Below are 21,020 nucleotides of genomic sequence, written 5' to 3'. Positions count from 1 at the left end.
GATCACGAGGTCAGGAGTTCGAGACCAGCCTGACCAACATGATGAAACCCCATCTCTACTACAAATAGAAAAAGTAGCCAGGCATGGTGGCACACACGCACCTGTAATCCCAGCTACTCGGGAGGCTGAGGCAGGAGAATCACTTGAACACAGCAGGCGGAGGTTGTAGTGAGCCAAGATCGCACCACTGCTCTCCAGCCTGGGTGACAGAGCGAGACTCCATCTCAAAAAAAAAAAAAAAGAAATGTGTATGTTATAGTAATGGAGATTAAAGAATTGAAGCAGTTATTTTTAAGATATTTAAGAGAAAATGAGTATCAAACTAAACACAATATAATAAAGCCACTTAGCAAAGTTTAATCAGTTATTTTTATAGACTATCAGCTTCCACTACTAATCCCAATTAAATGTTAACAAGTTTAAAAGATCAGAAATATACCCAGTTTCTTGAGCAGTGAAGTTTTTGGAGGACTGAAGAAGAAATTAACTTTATCATAGCTTATTTTTTAGTGTATTAGTCTGTTTTGGACCATCACTTCTATTTTATAGAACACAAAATAGTATAATATAATCAGATATGTGGTATGTTCCCACTTCAGTAGCTAGATTTTATTCATATTAACAGACACACATTAAAAATATTCTATAAAAATTTGCACATTTTATTTTATTTACTGTTTTTAGAGATGGGGTGGGTCTCCCTATGTTGCCCAGGCTGGTCTCAAACTCCTGGACTCAAGGAATTGTCCCACCTTGGCCTCCCAAATTGTTGAGATTACAGGCATGAGGCACTACACCAGGCCCTGAAAATTCACACATTTTAGATAGGAATAAAGCATGAGAGTTAGAGATACTGTGTAGTAACTCAATTATAAGACAGTAGAAGAAAAGAAAGCGTGAATCAGATGTTCAGTCACAGAGCACTTTTTATGCTGACCACCAGATGGCACAGTTGTTCCACACCAGCTGGTTGCCTTCGATAGTGGCTATTTCTTGGGATACATGGAAAAGGGGAAGAATGAGGGAGGGACATCGCAACCAGCTGTTCCAAAGAATAGGATGTTTTCAGGTTGGTTCTTTGTAACCTGGAGACAGCTGTTTTATATAATAAAAATAAGCCAGCAGTTTACTTACTTGAATTTCTGGCTCTTTTGAAACTAACTTTATGCTACTACCAAATAAACCGTGTCAATATCCTTATAGTTTTGTTTTGTTTTGTTTTCAGAAAGCTAACTCTTTAGATATATGAATCAACAAAATATTAATAACATTAGAAAATTAAACAGAACATTACTATGATGTGAAATATGAAGATACACTTAGAGCCAGGTACAGTGGCTCATACCTGTAATCCCAGCACTTTGGGAGGCTGAGGCAGGCTGATCACTTGAGGCTAGGAGTTTGAGACCAGCCTGGCCAACCCATCTTTACAAAACTCCATCTCTACTAAAAATACAAAAATTAGGTGGGCATGGTAGCAGGTGCCTGTAGTCCCAGCTACTTGGCAGGCAGAGGCAGAAAAATCGCATGAGCCCGAGGCGAAGGTTGCAGTGAGCTGAGATCACACCACTGCACTCCAGCCTAGGCAAAAGAGCGAGACTCTGTCGCAATTAAAAAAAAAAAAAAAAGATACACGTGGGATCTTTTTAGCGATTGATGTTACTGAAATTGTACACTTTAAAAAATTTGTGGCTCATGCCTGTAATCCCAACACTTTAGGAAGCCAAAGTGGAAAGATCGCTTGAGCCCAGGAGTTTGAGAGCAGCCTAGGCAACATAGTGAGACCCCCCCATCCCCACAAAAATAATTAAAAATTAACTGGGCATGGTTGTACGTTCCTATAGTTGCAGCTACTCAGATGCTGAGGTAGGAGGGTCACTTGAGCTGTTAAATGACTGATATAGATAATTAGATATGACCAAAATGGGGAGTACCTTCAGTAATATGAGAGTAGTGACTAAAGATGATGTATTTTGTTTATTGCTTTGAAATAAAAATTTTGTTTTTCTCAGGTATAGGTAAGTATATATAAGGTTTTAAGAAGGTTTTGCCCCATAGTTCACATACATTTGAAGAATACATACAGTCTTAAAACCAGAGGAATTGAACTGTAATTCAGTTGTGATATTTTTTATTACATGCTAATGGCTATGACTTGACATTTATTTAGTAATGAAAGCTTGGTGTAGAGAACCTAGATTAAAGAGTAGTTCCCAAAATGGCGAATTATGAAATATCTTGGCACTTTGAGAAAATATTTAGGTTGTATACTACCTCAAACCTCTTATGGATTGATGCAGAATGTAAGCAAATATTCAGATTATGGAGCAACTGGACAGAATGGAGAAAGAGTAAGTTTTTCTGTTTTTTTATTTTTGTTTTTGTTTATGATGGAGTCTCACTCTGCCACCCGGGTTGGAGTGCAGTGGTGCAGTCTCGGCTCACTGTAACCTCTGCCTCCTGGGTTCAAGCGATTCTCCTGCCTCAGCCTCACAAGTAGCTGGGATTACAGGCGCGTGCCACCACGCCTAGCTAATTTTTTGTATTTTTTGTTGAGATGGAGTTTCACCATGTTGGCCAGGCTGGTCTCGAACTCCTGACCTTAGGTGATCCACCTGCCCCGGCCTCCAAAAGTGCTGGGATTACAGGCGTGAGCTGCCATGCCCGGCCAAGAATAAGTTTTTCAGGAAGCTGAGCTGTGTACTAAGTACCTAAAACAGAGGAGGAGCTCTTTAGGGAATTTTTTTGAGACAGAGTCTGGGGCATTGGGTTTTCTATGGCCTCAAAGAGCTGCTTAAGCCTGAAGCCTGGGGAAGATAGGGGAGCCAAACAAAAAATATAGCTCTCTGCTTTTCTAAGCAATGTATCTCAAAATAACTGAAATAAACAACTTGATTGTGACCTGGGCCGGAAGTATAAGAACTCTAGCAGAAACCCAAGTGGCTGTATTTCTACAGAAGAATTCTTTCCTCTAGTTGTGGGCTTTATTTATTATTCTTATTTATTTATTTTACGTATTTAATAAAGAGAGACAGTGTCTCATTATGTTGCCCAGTCTGGTTTCAAACTCCTGGGTTCAAGTGATCCCCCTATCTTGATCTCCCAAAGTGTTGGGATTACATGTGTGAGCCACTGCACTCAGCCCTTTTTTTTTTTTTTTTTTTTTTGGAGACGGAGTCTCACTCTGTTGCCCAGGCTGGAGTGCAGTAGTGAGATCTCAGCTCAGTGCAGCCTCCACCTCCTGGGTTCAAGTGATTCTCCTGCCTCAGCCTCCCAAGTAGCTGGGACTACAGGCACACACCACCATGCCCGATGAATTTTTGTATTTTTAGTAGAGATGGGGTTTCGCCATGTTGACCAGGCTGGTCTTGAACTCCTGACCTCAAGTGATCCTCCTGCCTTGGCCTCCCAAAGTGCTGGGATTACAGGTTTGAGCCACTGTGCCCGGCCATCCCATTTATAATATAATACTTATAGTATATTTGTTTTATGTTTATGTAATTTTATATTTGTATAATGATTTTACATTTGGAATATTTATAATAATATATAATTTATGAGGTATTGTACTTGTTTTGAGGAAATTGATGAAGTCCTATAGATATGAAATTTGGGAGATTAAATGCCTCTGTTGACCTATACATTTTACTTCTCAATAAAATTTGAGGCATTTATAGAGCATATATGTATCTGCAGCTATTTTGAAAATTGTACCATTATCCTCCTGGGATTTCTTCTAATTTTTACTAACTTTGGCTTTTTCGTTTTGAAACAGTGATCACATGGAAAATGTGTATGGCTATTTAATGAAGTATACCAACCTTGTCACTGGGTGGCAATACAGGTAAGTGTGATTATTTGTGTCACATCAGTCTCTCCTAAGAGACCAGGAATAGGGCCCAATACTTTTATATTTTGATATTACTTTAGACAGACATGGCTGGGAAACCTTTTAGAGAAGGATTTCCCACAGCTTCTAAAAGTTTGGTGACTTCTTCTTAGAGGGTGGGAAAAGTTGACATCTGTCCAAGTAGCAGCCTCTAAATGCCTCAGATGTTACTATTAAATGAGGATTAGAATCACTTGTTACCTAGCTTGGGCATTGTATACTTGCAGAAGTTAGGTTCTTAGGGGAAGAGAAATAGGGGTTTGGAGACAGCAAACACATTTGTGTTAGGTTCCCATCTTATGCCAGATTCACAGCTTCTCTGGGATCTTGAAGAGGTTAAGTAACCAGCCAAGGGTCACACAAGCTGTCAGGAAGCAGGAAAACCAGCTATCTCAAATACTTTATAGAATTGTAGTTGTGGGGCAGGCATATTAAACGGGATCAAATTGTCTACCAAGTTCTATTATAGAACAGGCTGACGTAGAATGCCAGACTTCTCCAAACCCAAACATGATTTTTTTTTTTTTTTTTGAGACGGAGTCTCGCTCTGTCACCCAGCTGGAGTGCAATGGCGTGATCTCGGCTCACTGTAACCTCCGCCTCCGGGGTTCAAGTGATTCTTCTGTCTCAGCCTCCTGAGTAGCTGGAATTACAGGCATGCGCCACCACACCCAGCTAATTTTTGTATTTTTAATAGAGACGGGGTTTCACCATGTTGGTCAGGCTGGTCTCGAATTCCTGACTTCAGGTGATCTACCTGTCTTGGCCTCCCAAAGTGCAGGGATCGCAGGCGTGAGCCACCACACCTGGCCACCCAACATGAATTTTAAAAGTTTAAAACTTTTTAGAGTTACTTTTTATTTTATATTAATTAATTAATTATTTTTGAGACAGGGTCTTGCTCTGTTGCCCAGGCTGGAGTATAGTGGCATGATCTCAGCTCACTGTAACCTCCACCTCGGGCTGAAATCATCCTCCTGCCCCAGCCTCCTAAGTAGCTGGAGCTACAGGCATGCACCACCACACCCGGCTAATTTCTGTATTTTTTTTTGTAAAGACAGGGTTTTGCCATGTTGGCCAGACTGGTCTCGAACTCCTGGATTCAAGCAATCTCAACTCATCCAGCCCTTTTTAGAGTTACTTTTTTTTTTTTTTTTTGAGATGGAGTCTCACTCTGTCACCTAGGCTGCAGTGTAGTGGTGCAATCTCAGCTCACCGCAACCTCTGCCTCCAGGGTTCATGTGATTCTTCTGTCTCAGCCTCCCAAGTAGCTGGGATTACAGGTGCACGCCACCTCGCCCAGCTAGTTTTTTGTATTTTAGTAGAGACGGGGTTTCACTGTGTTGCCCAGCCTGGTCTCAAACTCCTAAGCTCAGGCAGTCCACCCGCCTTGGCCTCCCAAAGTGCTGGGATTACAGGTTTGTGCCACCGTGTCTGGCCTAGCGTTCCTTTTTTAAAAAGGGGCCAGATGAGGTGACTCACACCTGTAATCCAAGCACTTTGGGAGGCCGAGGCGGGAGGATCGCCTGAGTTCAGGAGTTCGAGATCAGTCTGGCCAACATGGCAAAACTCCATCTCTACGAAAAATACAAAAATTAGCTGGGCATGGTCGTGGGCGCCTGTAATCCCAGGTACTTGGGAGCTGAGGCATGAGAATTGCTTGAACCTGGGAGGCAGAGGTTGCAGTGAGCCAGGGTGGTGCCACTGCACTCCAGCCTGGGCAACAGAGCACGACTCCATCTCAAAAAAAAAAAAAAAAAAATTATTACACTACTTAAATTGGAATTTCTGAAATGTATTTTTGAAAGTAGTTAATCTAGAACCAAATCAGAATTTTTTTTTCCAAAGTGTATTAGTATTTCATCAAATTCTTTTCCAGAGTGTATCAGCATTTCATCATTTAGTTTCAAGGTCCTTATGTTTCAGCATCTCCAATTGCAGCTTTTTCATTTTTAAACAGGAGAAGTAATCTTTAGTTTTGACTTATTTAATGATTCATTCACAAAATCTTTTTTACCGTTATTCTTGTTGTATATTTCACTAATTCTTAAATCACAATGCATATCTTGCCTAGTATATCTTGCCTTAACCTCAGAGCTCATATTTTGATTTATTTCCGGTGAATTTTAAAGAAAAATTTTCACTACCATTTGTCCATTGGCAGTTTACCCTCTGTTAATGAATTCTGGGGAAAAATCTATCTCTGAAAGGATACGGTATCTTTGCTTCCTTTTGTGCATTAACTGATAGGCCTCTTACTTAATAAATGCCTCTCCCTCAGCTGAAGGAGTTTAGTATATCTTTTATTAAACTCATTCAATTTTTTTTTTTTTTTTTTTTTTTTTTTGAGACGGAGTTTTGCTCTTTTTGCCCAGGCTGGAGTGCAGTGGCTCGATCTCAGTGCAATGCAACCCCTGCCTTCCAGATTCAAGCGATTTTCCTGCCTCAGCCTCCCGAGTAGCTGGGATTACAGGCATGCACCACCACACCTGGCTAATTTTGTATTTTTAGTAGAGATGGGGTTTCACCATGTTGGCCAGGCTGATCTCGAACTCCTGACCTCAGGTGATCCGCTCGCCTCTGCCTCCCAAAGTGCTGGGATTAGAGGCGTGAGCCACTGCGCCTGGCCTAACTCATTCGATTTTTAGTAATCTTCACTGCTGGAAAATTCAGTGTAGTGTTTCCAGGTACCTCTTGAAATGCTTTTAAATTTTATTTTTAAGAGCAAAACTCTGAAATGTGTAAGTGATTGAAGTTTGCTTTGCTTTAGTTTGCTGAGGGAAAATGTTTACAAATTATGGATTTTAAAAAATCATTACAGGTTTTTTGTTTTAAACAATGAAGCTGGGCTGTTGGAGTACTTTGTGAATGAACAGTCTAGAAATCAGAAACCTAGAGGAACTTTGCAGCTTGCAGGAGCTGTAATATCACCCAGTGATGAGGATTCTCACACCTTCACTGTAAACGCTGCCAGTGGGGAACAATATAAACTCAGAGGTATGACCAAAATATGAGAATTAATACTGTGATTTTCTTCTTTTTTTGAGAAGTTGGTGTCTTACATGCTTTCATATGGGCTTTGGAAATAGAAACTGCTGACATCAGTGATGTAAATACAATATTCTGAACCTTGGAACTGCTTTGAGAATTTATGAAATCTTTTGTAATAAGTAACTGTTTTCAAGTGGGACAATGTATGTTTGTTTAGGACTGGCCCCTCTGAAAAACTGTGTAGGTGAAACTCTGATTACTGAAAATCTAGAAACATAGACTTTAAGTGATATTTTTTATGTATTTCACCCCTTTACTTGGTTTAGTTTACGTGCCCTTTTTGCAGTTTTCAGTAACTAATGTACATTATTGGGATTTATTATAATGTCATTCATTAAAATAACGTATAACTTCTGTTAAGATAAATTTAATTTGTGTAGAAGTTTTTTATTTAATGAATACACAAACTATAATGGTAATCCTAAGTGAGCGTGCTCCTGCAGATCTGAAAGTATTGATTATACATCAAATAATTAAGGGGTTATTTCTTTAAATAAGAACCTATTTTTATGAGTTACAACATGTCAGTCTCTCATCCTCACCTCACTGCATGTAATTTATCCTGTTAATGAAGTAACTACATCCAGCTACTGTGTTCCCTAACAAGGTTGGTGCTTTGGCCTCTTTCCTGCCTCCCTCCAGTCAGGGAAGTTTGCTCTAGTGAGAGTAAGACCAGTATCTGCTTTTCAGTGATCTGATCTTCATACTGTAGGCGATTAATTGTGTTCCAGAATAAATAAATATAAAATAATTTTTACATTCTTTTAACAGCTACAGATGCAAAAGAGCGACAGCACTGGGTTAGCAGACTTCAGATATGTACACAGCATCATACTGAAGCTATTGGAAAGGTATGTAGATTTATATACAATATTAATATACAAAAATGAGGAAGGAATTTTTTTATTTTTTGCCTTTTAAAATTGAGATACTATTCACATACCGTAAAATTCACCCTTTTAAAGTATATACGTATAATCCTGTGGTTTTTAGTATATTCACAAGGTGGTTCAACCATTGTAACTTTCTTTTTTTTTTGAGACGGAGTCTCTCTCTGTGGCCCAGGCTAGAGTGCAGTGGCGCAATCTTGTCTCACTGCAACCTCTGCCTCCCGGGTTCAAGTGATTTTCCTGTCTCAGCCTCCCAAGTAGCTGGGACTACAGGCACACACCACCACACCCAGCTTATTTTTGTACTTTTAGTCAAGACAGGTTTCTTTACTAAAAAAAGTTGTTTCTTTACTAAAAATGTTGGCCAGGCTGGCCTCGAACTCCTGACCTGAAGTGATCCGCCCACCTTGGCTTCCCAAAGTGCTGGAATTACAGGTGTGAGCCACCGCACCTGGCCAAATTGCAGCTTTCTAATTTCAGAACATTGTCATCTCTCCCACAAAAAAAATAAAAAATCCGGAGCCACTAGCAGTCACTCCCTGTTCTCTCCTTCCCAATCCCCTAGCAAACTCTATTTTCTATTCCATGGATTTGTCTATTCTGGGCATTTTATGTAAATTGAACCATATAATATGGGGTTTGTTGTATCTGGTGTCTTTCATTTAGCATGTTTTCAAGGTTCATCCGTGTTGTTGCATGTAGCAGTACTTTATTCCTTTATTCCTTTTTTAAGACTGAGTAATATTTTATTGTATAGATATACTACTTTTTTAATCCATCAATTGGTGGACATTGGGTTATTTTCATTTTGTAGGCATTATGAATAATGCTGCCATGAACACTTTCAAGTTTTCATAATGAAAACATTCATTATTTTAATGAATAACATTATAAGTGTTCAAGTTTTTATGTGAACATATGATTTCATTTCTCTAGTGTCTGGGAGTGGAATTGCTGGATCACATGATAGTTCTATGTTTAACTTTTTGAGGAACTGCCAAACTGTTTTCCAAAGCGGCCACACTTTTTTACATTCCCATCAACAATATATGAGAGTTCTAATTTCTTTTTTTAATTTCTTTTTTTTTTTTGAGATGGAGTCTCACTCTGTTACCCAGGCTGGAGTGCAGTGGCACGATATCAGCTCACCGCAACCACCGCCTCCCGAGTTTAAGCAATTCTCCTGCCACAGCCTCCCAAGTAGCTAGGACTACAGGCACCTGCCACCACGCCCGGCTAATTTTTTGTATTTTTAGTAGAGACGGGGTTTCGCCATGTTGGCCAGGCTGGTCTCGAACTCTTGAGCTCAGGCAATCCACCTGCCTCAGTCTCCCAAAGTGCTGGGATTACAAGTGTGAGCCACCACGCCCAGCGAGAGTTCTAATTTCTGTACATCCTTGCCGACACTTGTTATTGTCCTTTAAAAAAATTATTATGGTTATCTTAGTGGATATGAAGTGGAGTCTTATTGTGGTTTTGATTTCATTTTGCTAATGACTAATCATGTTGAGCACCTTTTCGTGTGCTTATTGGTTAGTCATTTGTATATCTTCTTTGGAGTGTTTTTAAAAATATTTTTCAAGGTGAAAGGAGAGTCTCATTACTTGAAATCTGAGGTTAGAGATGTCTAAAAATTAATATATGGGCAGCATATTTAAAGGATTTCATACCTAGGTGATAACTTGGCTTTTACTATTTTTTTTTTTAATCGTTCTTCCTGGTGGTTTCCCCCAGAAGTGAATTTTTAAAAACTGTTTGTAATTTCGGCCTAAAACCTAGTCTTCAGGATATCCAACACAACAGCTTTTCTCATACTGCAAGGTTCTAGTCATTGTCAGTGAGAAAGTACTAGTTTGTATCAAAGGATACTTGGCATGTTACATTAGGAAATGTATTATATTGCTGAGTGCATTTTCTGTGTTAATCATGGTGTTTAAGGCCGGGCGCAGTGGCTCACGCCTATAATCCCAGCACTTCGGGAAGCTGAGGTGGGCAGATCACCTGAGATCAGGAGTTCAAGACCAGCCTGGCCAGCATGGCAAAACCCTGTCTCTACTAAACATACAAAAATTAACTGGGCATGGTGGTGCATGCCTGTAATCCCAGCTACTCAGGAGGCTGAGGCAGGGGAATCGCATGAATTTGTGAAGCAGAGGTTGCAGTGAGCCAAGATCACGCCACTGCACTCCAGCCTGGGTGACAGTGTGAGACTCAGTCTCAAAAAGAAAAAAAAAAAAATTCATGGTGTTTAAAAAATCTGAAATTAGAAACTTCTTGTTATTCTAATATTTATAAAATGTGAAAGAATATTTTTTGACAGCACAAAGCTGGAAAATAATTTTCTAAATAAATTACCAGTTTCCTTTGGGATATGTAAAATGCTTAAACTTTGAGTATCTCAGATTTTATCTTTGGAAATGTTCTCATAGTCAATTCTGAAGTTAATTTAATTTTAAACGCTGCTCATATGTAAATCTTAAGTGTATGGTAGTTTGATGGTTAGAAATCCTAAATTAAAGAAGAAAACAAAAGGAATGATTTTCTTTGTCTAACAGAATAATCCTCCTCTGAAGTCACGGAGCTTCTCACTTGCATCTAGTGGTAATTCTCCTATATCGCAGAGGAGACCAAGTCAAAATGCCATTTCTTTTTTTAATGTTGGACATTCCAAACTGCAATCAGTGAGCAAAAGAACTAATTTACCTCCAGACCATCTTGTGGAAGTCAGAGAAGTAAGTATGAATTAAAGTCAAGTTAAAATGCACAAAATGATTTTACCTGCTTGGTTTTGTCACAAAAAAACTTAAATACTGTTTGTGTCTTTAAGGGCCTTCATTGTTTCCTATCTAGTATGCTGAGATAATTTTTAAGTTGTAAACATTCCCTTAATATATAGTGTCCTAAGTTTCCTCATGTCTGTCACGTACTAGGTACGTGGTCATTTTTCAAAAGTGTGTATCTTTCAATTCTCAAGTAAAAGTACAGACTCCTTTTATGTAAATTTTATGATCAAAAGGGTAATTAAGCCTAGTGGGAAGACTGTATAGCCAAACAAGTGATTCTTTAAAAAAACAAACTGATATAGGCCAGGCATGATGGCTCAAGCCTGTAATCTCAGCACTTTGGGAAGCCAAGGTAGGAGGATTTCTGGAGCCCAGGAGTTTGAGACCAGCCTGGGCAACAAAGTCAGACCCCGTCTCTAAAAGAAAATTTTTTTTTAAATTTTAGCTGGGGGTGGTGGTGTGCACCTGTCGTACCAGCTACTGTAGTGGCTGAGGTGGGAGAACTCCTTAAGCCTGGGAGTTTGAGGTTGCAGTGATTTATGATTATGCCACAGCACTCCAGCCTGGGTAGCAGAGTGAAACCCTGTCTCAAAAAATAAAAAAACAAACAGTGGTAGGTCGTGGTGTCTTATCCCTGTAATTCCAGCACTTTGGGAGGCTGAGACAGGAGGATCGCCTGAGCCCAGGAGTTCGAGACCAGCCTGGGCAACATAGTAAGACCTGTCTCTAAAACAAAACAAAACAAAACAAAACAAAAAACTTATATATATATAACTGATATATGTATATATAGAAATGGATATACATATAGAGAACATTTCAAACATATAGAATCATTAAATCTTTGATGTTGCCTTATATCACCATTTCTTTCTTTTAAACTGTGTACCAAATAATTCTAGTTAATAAAACACGCAGTTTGTTAAGTTCTAAATATTAAGTTCCAAATATATGTATAGAACATATAGAATATATATATTACAGAACACAACAGAATTCTCATATCTGTTTCTGTATTCAATCTACTGTAGTATGTTGTTTTAGTTGAACTACAGGATGAAAATTTGGCCATTCACAGATAATGTGTTTGGAAAAAAGAGGAACATGTAATAGCCTTTTTATATAATTGTGGCTATTCTTTGTTACTATACCAAAACTTGACAACTGATAGTTTCTTAAATGTTAGATGCCGTGTGGAATCTAATATATATCGGTGAACTTTTTGTATTTTGTTACATGAAAATCCATTGGTCTGTCCTGCACTTTGAATGGATCTTTAACCTGTCCATGATTTTGTAACACTGTGCAGGCATGCATTAGTCATTTTGGAGATATTAGTTTACAGAGTTATGCATATCTTGCAAATATTGATCCATTTTATTATTATACAGTGAGTAAAATTCATATTTATTAACATCCCCAGTGTCATCAGAAAAGTATTGGGAAGCTGTCAGATATACCAGGTGGTTGTCCGAAATTCTGATTTTCATTTTAAAGCTCAAATTTTGTAATTGGTAACAAATACTGTCTTTTTTTAATTGATAACCTCATTTTATTCAATCTTGAGAAAATATCTACCTCATTCCCCAAACCTGAATCTCCAAGGTTTCTTTCTGTCATTCTTTCACATCTGAATAGTAGTCCACAGGAAAAAAAAAAAAAAAAAACAGCTAATCAGCTTACAAGTCAGTCACAGAGGTGCTTTTTCTCTAGGCAACCTCTGTGTATTGGTATGCAACAGAAGTGCTTTATATGTACTTCCCACTTTTTATATAGAGAATTTTTTAAATGTGTAGTTGAGTCAAGATGTAGTAAATTTAATTATTTTTACTGCTTTACAAGGACATTCTTCAGTAAATTGGCTTTTTTTTTTTTTTCCTGTGAGTTCATGGCAGGTAAAGAATACAGTGACCACTAGTGGGTTTGGTGTCACTGCCTTTTCACTATCATTCCAGAAGTTCTACCCACCATTGCTTTTACACCATTAATGCAGATGTCACCACAGTGAAAAAGGCCAATAACTTCTTTGAATTCTTATAAAAATAGTTTGACTTCACAGACTCTCTGAAAGGAGTCTCACAGGGGTCTCTGCAGAGCACACTTTGAGAATTACTGTTCTAGAATTATCCAGTTCCAGGAGGTTGTGATGCAAAGATATAAATTGGTGTGAGTTTGAAACGAACATTTTAATCAAATCTATGGGTAAGTTTAGTGTTAGATTAGGTAGCAGTTTGTAAAAGCAGTTAACTTCTTTTTTTTTTTTTGAGACGGAGTTTTGCTCTTGTTGCCCAGGCTGGAGTGCAATGGCACAATTTCAGCTCACTGCAACCTCTGCCTCCCAGGTTCAAGTGATTCTCCTGCCTCACCCTCCCACATGGCTGAGATTACAGGCATGCTGCAGGCATCCACCATGCCCGGCTAATTTTGTATTTTTTTAGTAGAGATGGGGTTTCTCCATGTTGGCCAGGATGGTTTTGAACCCTTGACCTCAGGTGATCCACCTGCCTCGGCCTCCCAAAGTGCTGGGATTACAGGTGTGAGCCACCGCACCTGGCCTAAAAGCAGTTAACTCTTGTGAGTAGTATCATACTGTCCTTGAAAATGAATTTATTACAAAAGCTTTACTTTATTAAAATCATCTGTTTCCTATTTACTGTTTCTTATTAGTACTACTTATCAGTTCCCTTCCTTTTCAGTCCATGCTTCATGCTGGTACTATGCTATGCCCTGTGAGTAACTCAAATGACCATTCTAGTAAGTGAGACAGAAACTTAAAACACAAGTGATAATTTGGTTTTCAGACAAATTATATGCCACCTGAGTGATATACTCCTATCACTATGATTGCCATTTCTAGCTACAAAACACAGGTTCACCAAGTTTTCAGCTTTCTTGAAGTTTTCTTTTTTTTTTTAAAGGAACTGGTTTTATAGTATCAAGGAACCATCACTAAAACAGTTTCACAAATCACTTTTCCATTTCTTTGAATATATTTGATTAGCTAATTTGTTTTGGAGACAGCCATTACCAACTTTTAACATTTATGCTATAATTATATACTTTGTTTTAAAGCAGACTGCAAGTTATATATATATACACACACACATGCACACTATATATACTATATATATCTTACTATAGATATATATCTTACTATATTTATATCTTGCAGTCTGCTTTAAAGTATGTGTGTATGTGTGTGTATATATATACACACACTTTATAATATGTACATATTATATATATAAAAATATATAAATATATAAATATATATAAATAAAATATATATAAATATATAAATAAAATATATATATACATAAAATATATATGTATAATTAGTCCATATTCATACTGCTGATAAAGACATACCCGAGACTGGGTAATTTATACAGAAAAAGAGGTTGGATGGACTTACAGTTCCATGTGAATGGAGAGGCCTCACAATCATGGCGGAAGGCAAGGAGGAGCAAGTCACGTCTTACATGGATGGCAGCAGGCAAAGAGAAAACTTGTGCAGGGGAACTCCTCTTTATAAAACCATCAGATCTTGTGAGACTTATTCACTATCACAAGAACAGCATGGGAAAGACCTGCACTGATGATTCAGTTACCTCCCACTGGGTCCCTCCTACAACATGTGGGAATTCAAGATGAGATTTGGGTGGGGACACAGCCAAACCATATCATTCTGCCCCTGGCCCCTCCCAAATCTCATCTCCTCACATTTCAAAACTAATCATGCCTTCCCAACAGTCCCCCAAAGACTTAACTCATTTTAGCATTAACCCAGAAGTCCACAATCCAAAGTCTCACCTGAGACAAGGCAAGTCCCTTCTGCCTATGAGCCTGTAAAATAAAAAGCAAGTTAGCTACTTCCTAGATAATGGGGGTACAGGCATTGGATAAATACAGCCATTCCAAATGGGAGAAAAAGGCCAAAACAAAGGGGCTACAGGCCCCATGCAAGTCAGAAATCCAGTAGGGCAGTCAAAGCTCCAAAATGATCCCCTTTGACTCCATGTCTCACATCCAGGTCACCCTGATGGAAGAGGTGGGTTCCCATGGTCTTGGGCAGCTCCGCCCCTGTGGCTTTGCAGGGCACAGCCTCCCTCCTGGCTGCTTTCATGGGCTGGCATTGAGTGTCTGCGGCTTTTGCAGGCACATGGTACAAGCTGTCAGTGGATCTACCATTCTGAGTTTTGGAGGACAGCGGCCCTCTTCTCACAGCTCTACTCAGTGGTACCCCAGTAGGGACTCTGTGTGGGGGCTCTGACCTCACATTTCCCCTCCACACTGCCCTAGTAGAGGTTCTCCATGACAGCCCTGCTCCTGCAGCAGACCTCTGCCTGGGCATCCAGGTGTTTCCTTACATTCTCTGAAATCTAGGCAGAGGTTCCCAAACCCCAATTCTTGACTTCTGTGCACTAGCAGGCTCAACACCACATGGAAGCTGCCAAGGCCTGAGGCACCTGAAGCCTCTGAGGCCACAGACGAGCTCTACGTTGACCCCTTTCAGCCATGGCTGGAGCACCTGGGACACAGGGCACCAAGTCTCTAAGCTGCACACAGCATGGGGACCCTAGGCCCGGCCCATGAAACTACTTTTTTCTGCTAGGCCTCCGGGCCTATGATGAGAGGGTCTGCCATGAAGACTTCTGGCATGCCCTGGAGACATTTTCCCCATTGTCTTGGGGGTTAACATTCAGCTCCTAGTTACTTATGCAAATTTCTGCAGCCAGCTTGAATTTCTCCTCAGAAAATGGGGTTTTCTTTTCTCTTGTGTCATCAGGCTGCAAATTTTCCGAACTTTTATGCTCTACTTCCCTTATAAAAATGAATGCCTTTAACAACGCCCAAGTTACCTCTTGAATGCTTTGCTGCTTAGAAATTTCTTCCACCAGATACTTAGATCATCTCTCTCAAGTTCAAAGTTTCACAGATCTCTAGGGCAGGGGCAAAATGCCACCAGTCTTTTTGCTAAAACCTAACAAGAGTCACCTTTGCTCCAGTTCCCAACAAGTTCCTCAATTCCATCTGAGATCGCTTCAGCCTGGACACTATTGTCCATATTGCTGTCCGCATTTTGGGCAAGCCATTCAACAAGTCTCTAGGGAGTTCCAAACTTTCCCACATTTTCCTGTCTTCTTCTGAGACCTCCAAACTGTTCCAACCTCTGCCTGTTACCCAGTTCCAAAGTCACTTCCACATTTTTGGGTATCTTTTCAGCAGCTCCCCACTTCCGGTACCAATTTACTGTATTAGTCCATATTCATGCTTCTGATAAAGACATACCAGAGACTGGGTGATTTATACAGAAAAAGAGATTGGATGGACTTACAGTTCCACATGGCTGGGGAGGCCTCACAGTCATGGCGGAAGTCAAGGAGGAGCAAGTCACGTCTTACATGGATGGCAGCAGGCAAAGAGAGAGAACTTGTGCAGGGGAACTCCTCTTTATAAAACCATCAGATCTCATGAGACTTATTCACTATCATGAGAACAGCATGGGAAAGACCTTCCCCCATAATTCAGTTACCTCCCACTGGGTCTGTCCCACAACACACAGAAATTCAAGATGAGTTTTGGGTGGGGACACAGCCAAACCATATCATATATGTACTTTGTTTTTGAGAGACAGTGTCTCATTGTTGCCAGGGTGGAGTGCATAGCTCACTGCAGCCTCGAACTCTTGAGCTCAAGTAGTCCTCCCTCCTCAGCCTCCCAAGTAGCTGGGATTACAGGCACACACCACCACACACAGCTTATTTTTTCTTTTTTCTTTCTTTCTTTTTTTTTTTTTTTTTTTTGCTAGAGATGGGTGTCTTGCTGTGTTCCCCAGGATGGTCTTGAACTCCTGGCCTCAAGTGACCCTCCCACCCTGGCCTCCCAAAGATACAATTATATTTTTTTTAATTTTATTTTTTCTAGCAAAGAACATTACTTTCTTTGACCACTTCTAACACCATTACTAGCAGGTGGCTCTTTTGGGCCTTCTACACAAAGAAACATACTATTTTCTCTTTCAAGTGTTTTTATATTGTGACTTCTGATTATGCTGTGAATGTCTTAAGATTCTTTTTCCTTTGTTAAACTTTTATTGGCTTATAACATACTATAGAAAAGTACACAAATTGTAAGTGTGCCTCTTGTAATTTCTGCATAACCACCTCCTGGATCAAGAAGTTAAATGTTACGAGCACCCTAGGGCCACTTCTGTGCCCCTCATCACAACACCCTTCCTCACTATCCTGACTTCTAACACCATAGATTTATTTTGCCTATTTTTGATGCTTCTAAAACTGGAATCATATAGTATGTACTCCTTCGGGTATGGCTGCTTTTCAGTTCACTGTATGTGTTTGAGATTTACTTAGGATGTTGAGTGTAACTGTTCCTTTTCATTGCTATACAATATTCACTGTATGCTTATGCTATAATATTTTTTATCCATTCTGGTGTTGATGGACATGAGTTGCTGAACATATGCATGTATATATCTCTTGGTTAGGTAGCTAAGAGTGTAATTGTTGGATCATAAATTATATTTACTTATGTCTAGTAGATATTGCCACACTGTATTTCAGAGTGGTTCTGCGTGTTCATAAGTTTGGATTAGTGGGAGTTGGTTCCTAAATTTGTATACAAAAACATTTATACACACACAAAGCACACTATATATGCATGTATAAATGTGTATATATTAATAGATACCATCATACCTACATACAGTTCATCCTCTTATGAAACCTTTTTTTCTGGGATGGGTAAATGTTTGATCCTTAACTATGGTACATGTTTTCAGGGACTGTTCCATATATGACACTGATTTGCTTAGTAGGATCATTTTGTACACCTCTTTCACTTGCCCCCGATGAGCCATATTAAAAATCACCTGGGCTGGGCTCAGTGACTCACGCCTGTAATCCCAGCACTTTGGGAGGCCACAGTGGGTGGATCACTTGAGCCCAGGAGTTTGAGACCAGCATGGGCATCATGGCAAAACCCTGTCTCTACTAAAAAAAATACAAAAAATTAGCCAGGCATTGTGGCACACACCTGTAGTTCCAGCTACCCGGGAGGCTGAGGTGAGAGCCTCAGAGCCTGGGAAGTCAAGGCTACAGTGAGCCGTGATTGCACCACTGCATTCCAGCCTAGGCGACAGAGTGAGACCCTATCTCAAAAAAAGAAAAAAAAAATCACCTGGAACAGAGCCTCTGAAAGCTAAAAGAGTCTGTCCACTAAATAGAGTTTCTATGTGAACTAAACTAGTGTTCAAAGGATGGTCCATTAGAGAGCCTTCTGCTCACACCTGAAAGTCATTAAGCATCATAAATTCACTTTTCCTCTAAAAAATTGGCTTGCTCATCAATCATTGTTACTCCATTGGTTCTGTTAGGAAAGCTGGACAATGCTCCTAATAAAAGCAGAGTGTATTAAAATCTTTTAAACTGAAAAGCTTGCATCCAGTACTTGGTCCAAAAGCAACATAACAGGACCAGAAAGTTTGGTTAGGAAAGAGGAAGCAGGAAAGCCATTATGCACTCATAGTAGGTTCAAATTGAGCCTGACCAAAGGTATAAGAAGTAAGTGGTTGAGAGCCCAGACTGGAACTTAATTTAACTTTGGAATGAAGTATTTGATTTTCCTGTTAAGGATCTTCTAGAATCTTTCTGATAACTTGATGGCTTAATATTCCCTTTTTTTTTTTTTTTTTTTTGAGACGTAGTCTCACTCTATCGCCCAGGCTGGAATGCAGTGGCGCGATCTTGGCTCACTGCAAGCTCCGTCTCCCAGGTTCACGCCATTCTTCTGCCTCAGCCTCCCAAGTAGGTGAGACTACAAGCGCCTGCCACCATGCCTGGCTAATTTTTTGTATTTTTAGTAGAGACAGGGTTTCACTGTGTTAGCCAGGATGGTCTCGATCTCCTGACCTCGTGATCTGCCTACCTCAGCCTCCCAAAGTGCTGCGATTACTCTTAATAAAAAGTGCCAGGTCTTTTAAGTTTTGTTGCTTCCAAAGAAAAATTGCAGCTGCCTTAGATAACAATCTTTTGCCCAATTGATAAGCACCATTAAATGTTCATTAAATGAAAATAGCTAAACGAACTTTTTAAAAGCCTAATATGGCCTAATATGTCTTTTTTTTTTTTTTAGACGAGGTTTTACTCTTTTGCCCAGGCTGCAGTTCAGTGGTGTGATCATGGCTCACTGCAGCCTCAACCTCCTGGGCTCAAGTGATCCTCACACTTGAGCCTCCCAAGTAGCTGGGACTACAGGCATGTGCCACCATGCCTGACTAATTTTTAAAATTTTGTGTAGAGTTGGGGTCTTGCTATGTTGCCTAGGCTGGTCTTGAACTCCTGGGCTCAAGTTATCTTCCCACCTCAGCCTCCCAAAATGCCGGGATTATAGGTGTGAGCCACCATGCCTAGCCTAGTAGGTCTTTAAAAATGGCTCAGAAGCTGAATCTGGTAATTAAAATGGCAACTGTATGTATACATGTTTTACAGAAATCATGAGTAGGACCCACAGAACTGTTTTTTCCTTAGATGATGTCTCATGCTGAAGGACAACAAAGAGACTTAATTAGACGAATTGAATGCCTTCCTACTTCTGGCCATCTTAGTTCCTTGGACCAGGATCTCTTAATGCTCAAAGCTACTTCCATGGCAACTATGAACTGCTTAAATGACTGCTTTCATATTCTCCAGTTACAGCACGCATCACATCAGAAGGGCTCATTGCCTTCAGGTAAGTTGTCGATTAAAGGTAGGGCTTCACAATGAAGGCCAACACATGGAAAGGACTGTATTTGTTGTAATTCTAATTTCAGAAAATCTTAACTTAAAAAAAGGAGAAGAAAACCAGAGCCTGTTGGTTTTTAATTATCATGTTGATGTTATACAAATTCTTAATGATTGTGTCCTTTTTTTGAATCTAAAATGATTTTAGGACTAATGTCTAATACCACTGAACATTCCTGAAGAGACCTCAAGCTCAACATGTCAAAAACTGAACTCAAAATGTGCATCTCCTATATTTATGTTAAAATTAGTGGCATCACTATCCATCTGTTCATCCAGTTGACCAAAGTAGAAACCTTGGCATTATTTTTTGAGTTTTGGCTTAGTCCACTGTCATTATTTTCAAGTATATAAAAGTCTATCAGTCACTTTTCAGTTTGAAAAATAATCTGTAGCTAGGCGAGGTGGCTCATGCCTGTAATCTCAGCTACTTGGGAGGCTGAGGCAGGAGGATCCCGAGCCCAGGAGTCCAAGGCTGCAGTAAGCTATGATCCCACCACTGCACTCCAGCCTGGGTGACAGAATGAGACCCCATTAAAAAAAAAATATATATATATATATATATACACATATATATATGTCCACTATTTGAGAACACCTATTTGTTGAAATTAATTGTGCTAGGGAAATGTTATTGCACGGGACTACAAAAAATGAGTCTTTCTATAAATAAGATGCTCATCACATTGTATGAGCAATAACTTAATAATGCTAGTGGTGATAGTAACTTAATACCTTACATCTCTTTGTTCTGTTATTTAACTAATTCACCTTACTCATAAAAGAAAGGTATTTTAGAAAGGTAGAGTCTCTGCTCAGGAGACAGTTTCCCTTACTCAAATGGATATAGGATGGACCTCATCCTCATGTGTGCCTAAATTCAACAATTCCGGCCAACAAACTGTTTTTAGTGGCAATTGTAGTTGCAGGTTAGGGCACTATTGAGAGAGGCCAATCAGTTATGTATGTTCCTCTTAAAAAATTCATAGTCCACTTAGGGAAGAAATATGTAAATAGTAAGTATAAAATAATGTGTAGGGGCCAGGCACGGTGGCTCACACCTGTAAGCTCAGCACTTTGGGCAGCTGAGGCAGGCGAATCACCTAAGGTCAGGAGTTCGAGACCAGCCTGGCCAACATGGTAAAACCCCATCTCTACTAAAAGTACAAAAATTAGCTGGGCGTGGTGGCAGGCACCTGTAATCCCAGCTACTCAGGAAGCTGAGGCAGGAGAATCGCTTGAACCCAGGAGGCGGAGGGTGCAGTGAGCCCAGATCGTGCCACTGCGCTCCAGCCTGGGTGACAAGAGTGAGACTCCATCTCAAAAATAATAATAATAACGTGTAGGGTGCTACTACCAAAAGGAACAAACTGTGGGAGAATAGCTGAATGACTGGTAGAAAGAGTTCTGAGAAAGGCACAGAGAAGCTGCAAAGACTGATTAGTTTAGGAGTGAGAGGTAGAGGGAAGGGCATTCATAGTTTAGGAGTGAGAGGTAGAGGAAAGGGCATTCATAGTTTAGGAGTGAGAGGTAGAGGAAAGGGCATTCCAAAGTGATAGAAGAGTCTAAATTGTGAGTTGTGAACGTGAATTCATGACTTGTA

At 39.8% G+C, this 21,020-nt stretch overlaps 1 protein-coding gene across 1 annotated transcript in view; it reads left to right on the top strand.

Annotated features, from left to right (window-relative positions):
• Window positions 1-21,020, top strand: part of OSBPL11 (oxysterol binding protein like 11) — a 69,762-nt gene that overhangs the window by 8,764 nt on the left and 39,978 nt on the right. Inside the window, exons 3-7 of the mRNA XM_063602553.1 lie at window positions 3,776-3,844; window positions 6,711-6,886; window positions 7,712-7,791; window positions 10,386-10,562; window positions 19,163-19,364. Of these exons, the coding sequence (XP_063458623.1) occupies window positions 3,776-3,844; window positions 6,711-6,886; window positions 7,712-7,791; window positions 10,386-10,562; window positions 19,163-19,364 (704 nt within the window). The remainder of the gene's footprint in view (window positions 1-3,775; window positions 3,845-6,710; window positions 6,887-7,711; window positions 7,792-10,385; window positions 10,563-19,162; window positions 19,365-21,020) is intronic.

This window comes from Pan paniscus, chromosome 2, assembly GCF_029289425.2.
Source record: "Pan paniscus chromosome 2, NHGRI_mPanPan1-v2.0_pri, whole genome shotgun sequence".
NCBI classification, from domain to species: domain Eukaryota; kingdom Metazoa; phylum Chordata; class Mammalia; order Primates; family Hominidae; genus Pan; species Pan paniscus.
This window is presented reverse-complemented; position numbering and strand designations above follow the sequence as displayed.